General features: G+C 38.2%; 1 protein-coding gene, 1 long non-coding RNA gene and 1 pseudogene across 3 annotated transcripts; 1 reads left to right on the forward strand and 2 right to left on the reverse strand.

The window, feature by feature from the left end:
* The first annotated feature begins 4 nt into the window (after window positions 1–4).
* On the forward strand, window positions 5–1,882 carry LOC147298063 (uncharacterized). The gene is made up of 2 exons (XR_015121764.1): window positions 5–1,207; window positions 1,333–1,882. It is a non-coding gene; the product is annotated as an uncharacterized LOC147298063 (long non-coding RNA).
* Window positions 1,883–2,764: 882 nt separating this feature from the next.
* Window positions 2,765–4,782, reverse strand: LOC147298064 (uncharacterized). Of its 2 annotated transcripts, none has more exons than XM_086229191.1 (2): window positions 3,456–4,782; window positions 2,765–2,983 (listed from the first exon to the last, which is right to left on the reverse strand). In XM_086229191.1, exon 1 carries the CDS (start codon window positions 4,741–4,743, stop codon window positions 3,460–3,462), a length of 1,284 nt encoding a protein of 427 aa, XP_086085317.1. In that variant the 5' UTR covers window positions 4,744–4,782; the 3' UTR covers window positions 2,765–2,983; window positions 3,456–3,459. The 2 variants fall into 2 exon arrangements, with proteins under 2 accessions (XP_086085317.1, XP_086085316.1); XM_086229190.1 differs by having other exon boundaries at window positions 2,766–2,983; window positions 3,464–4,782.
* A 6,046-nt stretch (window positions 4,783–10,828) lies between these two features.
* On the reverse strand, window positions 10,829–11,826 carry LOC147298065 (CBS domain-containing protein CBSX5 pseudogene; annotated as a pseudogene).
* Between the last annotated feature and the right edge of the window lie 133 nt (window positions 11,827–11,959).

The raw sequence follows: 11,959 nt of genomic DNA on the forward strand, positions 1-11,959 counted from the left end.
TACACACACACACACACACACACGTACACATATAGAGAATATATGTGCATACATTACTGATGTAATAGAAAGAGAAGAACCAAAAGGAATTAAAGGGGGAAAATAAAAAATTAGAGAGAAAGATCAATGAAGGGCTAGTGTTGGGATGGCGTCACTTGCTTTTTGAAACAATCTCACGTTTTTGTCTGGTCATCTGCTTCTGTATTCTTTGTTTTTCAAGTGAAGGTTTGGAGAATTAATCAGCTTTTGTATTTATACTTAACACTCTGAAGTCTACAAAACTCTACCATTTATTGAAGGTATACTTCACACTCTAAAGTCCACAAAACTCTATCATTTAATGAAATCCTTCAAAGTATACCACAACAATTATTTACTATAAAAGACATTAGCCAGCTCCCGAAGAAGCAACATCATGAAGCCCTCAACCAAAACGACATGTATCAATGAATGATGTATCCTCTGAATTGAAGTCAGTTGCATATTGTGTTGTACATATCCATCAAATAGCACGCAGCTTTCGAGTTAGGTGGATTCCTAAACCTTACAGAAGACATAGCTTCATAGACAGGGATGATGACAAGATGGAATTTAACAGGAGTTCAAACTGCAATATATTTTCCACATCGCGTGATAATTGGAGTGATCAAAGGAGAAGGCCTGCTGAAGCTATAGATTATGCTCAGCAATCAATGCTTGCAACGACTTTCTGTGAGTACGGGTGTCCAAGAGGCATGTTCGATCTGCACCTTGCACAGGTGGTTGCCCAACCTATGTGATAAAAGTTGGCAAGCGTAAAAGCCAATGGGATCAGTCAGCAGAGAGAGACCCAGCTCCAAGTTTACTTGAGAACAAGGAACAAAAGAGTGAGTATGGATTGCCTTTCCATCCTTTTCCCCCATTGCCCCCATTTCCCTGTCATAAGAAAGACCCTTTGCCTTCTCATACTGTCAATCGTGTGCCAGTTAATCAACCTGCAGAAGGACAACAGGACAGCTGTGTTCATGTGACTTGTCACTCTCAAGAAAGCACTCCTAGCACAACTGCTGCCAATCAAGCAGCCCAAGTGGACTGGAATGGGTGGGGATGTAATCAAAACAACTCCGGAGTCGGTTAATACCTCAAATTAAGACCTCAGTGAAAAAGATGATCCTATATGGTGAAGTGCTCTTATAAATATTGATCCATCAGTTAATACCTCAAAGAGGTACGTAGTATTTATTTTAAGTATCATTCTCATAGTGATTTGTAAGGCTTGAAGGACGGTTTAAAAATAAATGAAGAGGCATTGATCACTTTTGAACCCACTTTTTTTTTTTTTTTGAGATTTAGGTGGAGGGGAATCAAACTTGGGTACATAAAGGTAAACTCTACAGTCCTTTCAATTGAGCTGTCCACCAACTGCTGAACCCATTTTTTTTATCCTTTCCATGATTTATGTTGTTGCTTATTAGATTAATGGGTTAAATACAAAAATGGTCCACGAACTTTCCAAGTTGTATCAAAGCAGTACAAACGTTAACTTCTATCCAAACATTAACGAAATTGGTCACATGAAATGTGATGAACGGACTAAAATGCTTTTGAAAATGTGGTCACTTACTGTGCACATGACCAGTTTTCGTTAAATTGTTCGATGAAAGTTAATGTTTGTACTGCTTTGGTACAATTTGAAAAGTTGGTGGACCAAATTGACACTTTTAATAATTAATAGACCAAATTGAGATTCATTATAAAATTTGTGAACCATTTTTGTATTTAATCCTAGATTAATTAAGTTCTTATCTACTTTTTCGGTAGTCGCCTGATAGTTCTTGGGGACTACAATGATTTATGTATGGTATTTCTGCAACATTCTATGATAAATGGGAGTTTATATCTATGGGAATTTTCTTTCCTGAATTCAGTTCATTCGCTTTATTTTGTTGTTTAGAAAATGTTAGTTGCTCATTAGATCAACTGTGATTACTGATTAGATTTACTATACATAGTAGTTCCTCACTTATCAATGGACACTGTTTGACGTATGCAAGCATAGAAATTGGAGAGTCCGGACTCAGTTATATTTTTTAAAGTTATTTAATGTTATTACCATGACAGCTTGACATTGGATTTGTAATTCCAGTTGATGTGTATTTCTTCTCATTGTAGAATGATTAATCTCTCTCTCTCTCTCTCTCTCTCTCTCTCTCTCTCTCTTCTATTACATGGAGGTTTCAATCTATATCCTCAATTACTCATCTACCCATTTCATGCCACTTGACCCATTGCTATGACTTAGGGCATTTATCTCATATGTTAGCATTATTATATGACAGTCATGCTCTAATGAACGAAGAAATTTGGATGACTATAAGCGCCACGCAGTTATGGGTGCCTAAATTCAGTCACTCAAATCAAGCAATCCTCTCATATAAGATTGTTGACATAGTTGAGTAAATAATCACTGTTGGACTATTTTTGTTGAGGTCAACAACCTGATGTAGCATCTGGCATCAAAATTAACCTCATTAATCTCCTGTGATATCAACCATGAGAAAGTTTTACATAATCTAGAGAGTTTCCCTCGCAAGACTACAACAATTCAGATATGCATCATTTCTAGTAATTGTTTCAACCCAGAACCAATCCAGATAATATTTTCAAGTATTGTATAAGAGTCAATGCAGGGGACAAGGGAATTTGTGATTATCAAACTAGCCATTGCATACAAATATATGAATCTAAAACTTGCTCAATGAGTAGACTAGTCTATTCATTGAATAATAATATAGATCAAGTAGCAAACATACATATTTAAAATAAGCAGGTCAAACAGTACCGAAAGGTCCAAATTAACTAGGTCACAAAAGGACATACATATTTAAATAAACTGAAGTACTGACAAGACCAGATTTACTAGTTAGTAGGTCACAAAAGGATCCCATCTCCGCCCAACCCCAACTTCTTGGTCCTCGAGTATGCTATTCACTTGTGAATTTACCTGTTCCCAAGTTAAAAGAGCAAAACTTGATAAAAATCCTCCAGAAAAACAATAGTAAGATCAAAACAAGAAATCATAATTCACAACTTGGCATGCAAGTAGACAATATAAGTGCACTCTCTAAGTACAACAGACAAGGCTTAATCCTACGTAAACCTGACAAAGAGGAGGGGAACCAGCTCAGTCTGCCAAGCAAGGGTCATAAGAGAGAAGGTTTTGAAAGCATTAGAGTTAATTAGTTCCAAAAGGATGAGCATATAGTATAAAGGAAAAGGATGTTGATTTGTTCATACCACAAGTAGATGATTAGAATTGAACTTTACATATTAGAGTATCGATCATAAGCAAGTTGATGGGATTCTAAAAGAACCCCCTCTAGAAAGAAGCACGTGCACTCTAATACTTAGAAAGTGGTTGGCACAGAATTAATAATAACAGAAATGAGATATGGAAATGAAGGAAAAGAGCTTACTGACTTACAGCACAAAGCAACCAAGCAATTCGGCGCTACTGGTCCAACCAGATTCTTGGGACCAGTCATATTCGAAAATATGAAAACCCTGGGGACGGTTGTTGAAAAGACTTGGTGGAGCACCAGGCCTTTTTTGAAAGTTCAATTGAAATGTTGAGAGCAGAAGACGCATCTTCTCCATCTGCACTTCCCCATTGCTTTTTTTCTTCTCCCGACCCATGAAATGGGAAACAGCGAGGCAGACATATGGACCTCCTAGATGAACAAAACTAAAAGGGCGTGCTTGAGTAATAGAAAATTCAGGAGGGAAATAAGGCTTCAGAGTATGGATGCGCTTAGGACGAGAAGAAGCATGGGAGATGTAGTAGACTACTACACCCGAACCTTTTGTAGGCTTGAATTCGTAGGTAAACATTAGCTTGTCATCATCCTCCAAGTCCACAACTAAAGCCCTGCCAGGGAAAGGGGGTAATTCAGGGCACAGCCTCGTCCATCCTTGTCTCGGGTTGGCCACGTCAAAGCAGAAGTGTGGTGCTGGTGGTGGTGTTGGTGGTGCTGGTGGTTCATCATCTATAATGCTTGGGTGGCTCGCCACCAAGATCTTGGTGCCCACAATTGCATAAGAGAAGCAAGTAGAAAAGAATGAATAGCATGGGATAAGACAACCAGGGGGAAATACCAGGCTGGGCATGGTCAGCCATTTCTGGATTGCCGGGCAGAATACCTCAAAAGACAAGAGCCGCTCGTCACATTGGGGACGACCCGCCAGAGCATAGAGAGCCCCGTCCACCTCAACCACCAAGGGATCAGGCTTCTCTTCTTGGAATTCCCCAAAGGTAGTTTGGGAATTGATACAAAGGTTCGGATCCACCTTTGGATCAGTCTCGAACTCATAAACACTTTTACTGAACATATGTTCGATTTTGTCACAACACGCTGGTGCATCATCACTGTGAACCATGCCGCCGGCGAAAAGAATTTTTGAGCCGGAGACACCGACACCTGGAAAGGCCGGAATATGAGGGCCGCTGATGGAAGCCAGTTTTCGAAATTGGCTATTGGACTTGGAGGAGCAGCTCTCGCATTCGAATATTTTAGTACTTGAACCAAAAGGATAAAGAGCATCACGATCAAACTCAAACTCACAGGTGCATGATAATAAATCTCTCACCTTGATGGCGTGGATAACGTAACAAGGGATTGCAGGAACCTTGCACTCCAGGCTACATATATACAGAGACTTATCACCATCCACCTTCTCATTCTTAATCTTCACCCACTCATCCATACGGAGATCGAGCTGGGTCTGGGGCGATAAATTAATGTGTTTAGGGTTATTCTTAAACCTAGATCAAATTCCTCAAATTCCCAAAGTCTAACCCCAAGCCTCTAATACCACGTCAAAAGTCTAGGTGTTTAGGGTAAAAAGAGGTTTATTCGATCGATCTTCTCCATAAAGGAGGTATTTATACATGTCTACAAATACAATAAAACCTTCTCTATATAGGATAGCTATATGAAACTAAATATTTACAAAAGAATAAATATAAAGAAATAAATATATTCCTAATATAGCTAGGACTCACGTAACAAAGCATATTCTTGTACATGTATATGTATATATACATAACATACTTGTGTATGATTAATGAAAGACAAAAAAGAAAAAGAAAAAAAGAAAGGCAATCAATTCTCTCAAAATTAACTCACATAGGGATCGATCCAAACCGGGTGAGAAGGGGCAGCACACATGCTCGGCCAACTGAACTACCCCAAGTTCTCTTGCTTCAATGAGATTAATGGGCATGCAGGAGCTTAATTAATTAATTAATTTCGTGTGTTTCATGTGTTTTTTTTTCTTTATACTTAATTAACATTAATGTTAATAATTATAAACCCCCTAGTTAGAGATAAAATCTTTCATAACCTCCACCCAAAATCTACCTCTCCTATAACCCCCAATCTTACACTTAATATTTTCCTAAACTCCCTAGTCAACTAATACCCAGTCAAGTTTGACTCCCCATCTTTTAATTTTCCAGTTTTACCCTTTTTTTCCAATTATAACCCTCGAAAAAAATATCAAGCCCACTTTTCCATCTTTCTGAAATATCAAGCCCACATTTCTCTCTCTCTCTCTCTCTCTCTCTCTCTCTCTCTCTCTCTCTCTCTCTCTCTCTCTCCCCCGCGGTTGTCGTCGGCGCGTGCGCCGCCGTCCGGCGACGGTTGCCGGCGATACCAGTCCCATCACGCTCACCTCTCCCCCCTCATCCTCTCCCTGCCCTCCACTCTCCGCGAAACTGAACGTCGACACCGGATCGGGTCTAGGCAGACCCGAGCTCCCCGCCGGAGATCTGCCAGTTCCGGCGACGACGAGGTGCCGGACCTCCATGGATGGCTTCCTTTCGTCGTCCCGAGTCCACTGGTGCCATCAGAATATTTGGACGACCCCTAGGCCCGCCGTTTCGAAGGAGAGAAGCCGGCGACATCATTGTCGGCGATCTCTATGTTCCGGCGACCATTTCCGTCGAGTCAGGTAGCCATCTTCTTCTTCTCGTTGTGCTCTTCAATTCTATGTGTTTGGATTAGTCCAATTGTTAATGAATCAAAAAACCCCAAATTGATACCTCACAGCCAATCTTTCCTCTCTCAAGTACTTGCATTACGAGTTGTCTTATTGAGTAAGCAAGACTTTTGCGTTTGCTATCTCTTACAATTCCTTTTGTTGATTACAGACTATACAGTGCATGGTGAGCTCTGGTTCCAGCTACCACGCAAGTTTCAAAGGTTCAGTCCTTTTTACTTTTGTTTGTATAATTTCTTTTTCTCATTTTACATTCAGTGCTTGCTCTCTGTTTTGTGCATTTTTTTTTAATATAGAGCTAGGTGTGAAAGTTTGTTGGTCTTTAGAGCTGGTTGTGAAAGTTTGTTGGTATGGTAATTGTTGCAGGTTGGTTGATTGTGGTGGTGGTGGTGCAGTAAATGTCATGCTTATTTAATTAAAGATTAAAATGTTATTTAAATGCTCCTTAGCCATCTTTTTATTGATGGCTAAGGAGCATTTAAACATTTATTGATGAAACAGTTTCAGTTCGTGAAACAGTTTCAGTGAAACAGTTTCAGTTCGTGAAACAGTTTCAGTGAAACAGTTTCAGTTCGTGAAACAGTTTCAAAGAAACAGTTTCAGTTCGTGAAACATGAGTTTTAAATGAATTTTGAATGAAATTATGGTTCTGAAATATGATGAATCAAATTTGCAGGTTGAAACAGATCGAGGCAGTGGCGACTGTCGTGTACTCGTCGCGCGTGAGGTGATCGGACGACGTTGTATTGTTGGCTACTCCTCTCATCTCAATGCTTGTTGTATTGTTGTTTTTTTTTTTTTTTTTGATAAGGTTGCTGTGTTCTTTTTAGTGAAACGGAATTCAGTAAAGGTGTAACTGTTTTAGTGAATTGCAATTGTTTTAGTAAAGGTGTAATTGTTTTTTAATTAAGGTGTAATTGCATTTTAGTCGAGGTGTAATTGTTTCATCACTTAATTCAGTTTCAGTAAGTGAATTCATAACTGAATTCTTCAATTTAGTGTAACTGAATTTTTGAAATTCAGTTTCAGTGTAATTGAATTCTTGAAATTCAGTTTCAGTGTAATTGAATTTTTGAAATTCAGTTTTAGTGTAATGAAATTCAATTTCAGTGTTTGATTTTAGTTTTAGTGAAATATTGAGTTTTAGCAAAAACTTCAATTCAAAAAAAAAAAAAAAAAAAAAAAAAAAACAGTTACAGTGACGTCAGCGCGCGTCAGCATGCGTCAGCGCGCGTCAGTATGCGTCAGAAGGGTAATTTAGGATTATAAATTTTAGGGGGTTTTGAAAGAGTTTCTAGCTGGGTGGGGGTTTAGACAAATTTTTTTGGTGAGTAGGGTGTTTAAAATTAGGCACTATTAACATTAATTGGTTATGTTATATTATTGTTTTATTGCTATATCGTATATGCATGATGATGGAACATAATTATATCAATAATGCTAGTTGTCCCACATTCGTATCCCATCTGACAAAATTAAGGAAAAGAAAGGGAGGATGACTGGAAGCTCAAAGAGAGTTGCAGAAAAGAGAAAGAGTTCTTAGGGTTTTATGAGCAATTAAAATGCCCTTATACAAAATTAAATATGTTTTATGATACTCACAATTTTTAAACTGCCTAAAAATAAAGTTTACCTTCTTATACTTTTTTTTTTGTCATAATTTGGAATACTTTGGAAATATTGATGTTGTGTTAAATGGACAACAGTCCTTTTCTAACCCAATTTTTTGTAAATAATAAATAAAACATTTGATACACAATATATATCCCATCAACTGGAAAAAGAAAATGTGAGAGAGGATGCATTCACCAAGATATCAGGAATACTAGACACAAGATCAAAATTGGAAGATAGAACAAGGGCAGATAGGGTTTTGGGGTTTTATTTGGTTGAGGGCAATTTTGGATTTTAAAAAAATGGAGAGGCCGGGTGGTTTTGGCATGAAAAAATTTATTCCTATTCCGTCTTCTCTAATTCGGACCCTCTATGAAATTCAATTCCTTCAAGATAAGGAATTTAATTCCTTATTTTATGTGGGCCCCACACTTTTTCTTATTTTAATATATGTAAGTAAACAAGAGAATCAGAATGGAATGACTCCCAAATTTAAGTAAACATATGAATGTTAATCACTCACATTCTTCTCATTCCGACTACGGATAAGTAAACATACTCTAAATTTAGAGTAAAATGATATTTATTCTTCTCCATAAATAAGGTATTTATATGTGTACAAATATAATAAAACCTTCTCTATACAGGAAAATTAACTATATGGAATTAAATATTTACAAAAGAGTAAATATATTCCTAATATAGCTAGGACTCACGTACATAACAAAGCTCATTCTTGTACATGTATTGTATGATGTATATAATACTGGTGTATGATTAATGAAAGGCAATCAATTAATTCTCTCAAAATTCACAGGGAATATCGAAACCCGGTAAGGAGAGGGCAGCACGTACACATGCTTGGCCAACTGGCCTACCCCAAGTCCTCTTGCTTCAATGAGATTAATGGGCATGCAAGAGCTTAATTAATTGATTATTTTTAATGGGCATGCAAAATGCCAATCCATCAAAATGAATATATGTGCCCTGTGTTATCCTTGCTAAAAATCTGTATGAGTAAAAAGGTTAAAGAGTAGTTGGAACTTGGAAGTTGGAAGCTAGGTTTCCCTTTTTAACAAAAAAGAAAAATTCCAATCATAAAAGTTCCCTTTTCAACTTTCAACCATACATTGTAAATAATATATTAATATACTGATAATGCTGGCACATCTTTTTTTGCCAACCAAAATACTTGGCTTTTAAAGGTTTGTGCAGTAAAAAATGTCTAATGGTCATAACTCATAAGTATCTCTGTTCTTGATGAACAAACTTGTATTATCTACTCACTAATCACAGTTTCTCTTCTTTACCATATAAAATAGGAGTTGAGCCACTTCATTCCATGTGCTCCACAAAGAATGGAAACCTTCAGCCAATAAACAAGTATTTGTAGTCTTTGAATTTGAAGAAGTGAATCACATGCTTTTACTAAATCACAAATAGTGATTCTAAGGGAAGCTTAATCCAGATATTTGTTATGTATTGGGTCAATTCAATTCTAGTATTTAATGATTTTGAACAGTTGAACCAGTGAGTAAGCAAAAACCCTTCATATGGATGAGTCTTCTAACTTTTTACCTCATATTTAGAAACAGTTTAGAATCATTTGCGTATTCCATGATGGTCAGGTGACCTTTCTCAAACATCTTTTTAACTTGTTAAACTGATTTGAGAATAAAACATGACTTGAAATCATTTTGCTGCTCTGTCTCTTTTTGTTTCTTAAGTTGATTGCAATACACTTCTGCATTTCTTTTGGAGCCACCACCAGACCCTTAGCTTGGTAAATGAAGGATACTTCCGACCACCTAGAAGACCAAAATTTTGATTGAACTTCAACTACCTACAAGGCTACCATTGGGTTTGTACATAAATGATATTTAAACCTTTTCCATTTAAATAGCTGCAATAAAGGGGCTTCGGCCAATTAACTAGAGTTATAATTTGGAGTGAGAAGATCAAAATTGATTAGTCCTTGCTGGACTGGAGTTTGAGTGAATTAGTGAAACCTTCTGTACCGATCGACCACCAAATTAAGCAATATAGAAGCATATATACGTCAGTACTAAATTGTAGGATTGGTGTATATTGTAATTTGGATGATGAACATGGCACATTCTGCTGCAAATGTTGGCAATGCAATAAGTTTCAATTTCATGAATTTAGTCATTTAAGGCTTTACTTTGATATAGCCCTGCCCGGCTGCCCGCATTGAATTTGCCAAAACTGTGGATAAAAGGAAAACAATTATGATACATATACATGTAAATAAGGAAGTGTTATAACTTATTAGAAACATAACAGTAAGTACATTAAGAAGATGCATATACCATGCTCTGTCTCTAAATCGTTGAATGGAAATCCAACAATTAAGATGACAAAATTTTAAAACATGCAAGTAAACTATATGTTTCGCGTCAAGCAGCATAGCATGCTTTAAAGCCTTTACATAACGTTACATTTTCTATTAACCGTTGTATTTTCATCAAATTAAACTGATGTTTCTTATTAAAAGACTTAAATGTTTATGTATAAACGCTCTTACATATGCAAACTTCTGAAACCATCTGTAGATTAAAGAAAGAAATAAAAAACTGATGCTGGCGTTAGAGATTGTTTTTTAAGCGTATACACACATGTGTATGTTATAGTATTTATTAGGCGACAACGTTGAATGTTCTCGAGGGTAGTGGTCCTAGTGGAGAAATGAGCTGTCATCATAATGGTTTGACAAATCCTCTCATGCACATAAAATCTTTGAAACCGAGTTGAACCAGAACCTATGTGTCAAACTCAAAGCTCTCTTTCTTTCTTGATTTATTTATTTATTACACACCCACATATGCATACTTTGAGATGCTATGACCATGACATAATCATTTTAAACAAAATCGTGAACTAATGGCAAACAGCTCTCAAAAATAAACAAACAAACAAAACATTGAATCTGCATATGCCTGCAGATTTGGTCTGCTCAAAATAGAATGAAATGCCAAAACAGGCAGTTTCAAGATCAAATTGTAAAAGAAGAAAAAACCACATACATTTCATACAACTCTGAGTCCCCAACATTACAAGCCAACTTGAAACTTTGAGAACATTAGAACAAGATTCTCCTATTCACAGAAGTGACAGAACTATCTCTTTTTTTTTTTTTTTTTTTTTTTTTTTTTTTTCTCAATCTCTTATTCTTCACCAAACCATGACCCAAACCCCAAAGGGATTAACCAAAACCCAAACTTTTTACCAAAACTCCCCCTCCTAACACTCTATTCCATGGTCTCCAAATGTTCCCTGAAGACCTTTAACATACCAGAAAATGTGACGATACCCACCAAGCTACAGTCATCCTCAATGACCCAAACATAGTTCACTCTGTGAGCAATGGCCTGAATCATCACAGCAACCAATGAGCTCTTGGGATGGCAGACAATGGCCTCAGCCCTCCTCACCATTCTTGCTGAGTAGCTACTAGACCTACTCAGCCTCCCATTCCTTGGCAGCCTGGTATTTGGGGACACAGAAGACTCCTCATCTGATGAAGAAGACATTGATGATGAAAGACCAGAGCTTGATGAAGTACTCAATGTGTAATTCTCCAAGACCCCCTGTAGCTTTCTCTCTTTGAGCCTCTCCATCACAACCCTGATCAAGCCCTCAGGGGGTCCCCCACAGTCAATGTAGGCCATGAGGTCTCCTGCAGAGAGAGTGGTGATGGCTGCAGCCACTGACTCATCACAGCAGGCAAGGGTGAAGGGAGAGATCTCCCCAATCAAGACCCCATCCATGTCCACCACAGCCACTGAGGTCTGCTGGGCGAGCGAGTGGGATATGAGTTGGACCGCCGAGTTGGCCGGGGAGTGGTAGTTGATGGCCAGGATGTCAGTGTTGCTGATGATGCCAAGAGTGTCGATGGAGAGCGCCGGGATGGGTGAGAAGAGGCCGATGGAGCTGAGGAGGAAGCGGATTACGTCTTCCTGTGTTAGCCAGCAGAATTCTTGGCCGTTATGGATGGTGGTGGTGGTGGTGTTGGTGGTGGTGGCGGTGGCGGTGGTTGATTTTGGGTGCTGTTTTCTTCTTGAATTTCGGGTTCGGATTGGTACCACCAGGTTCTGGACTCCCTGGAGCATGAGATCAATGGCTTCTAATAGACTGAAAAGGACAGAAACAGAGAGATTAATTAATTGTGTTAAACAGAGTAAGTGTTGGCCATCCCCACGAGCTATAGTTGTGGTTAAGAAGGTTGTGGTGGTGGTGGGGTCGAGAGGGGCTGGGTTGGGAGGGTTGGCCGGAGAGAGGGAAGAGA

The sequence above is a fragment of the Dryas octopetala genome, chromosome 1 (genome assembly GCF_963921425.1).
Source record: "Dryas octopetala chromosome 1, drDryOcto1.1, whole genome shotgun sequence".
In the NCBI taxonomy this organism is placed as follows: Eukaryota; Viridiplantae; Streptophyta; class Magnoliopsida; order Rosales; family Rosaceae; genus Dryas; species Dryas octopetala.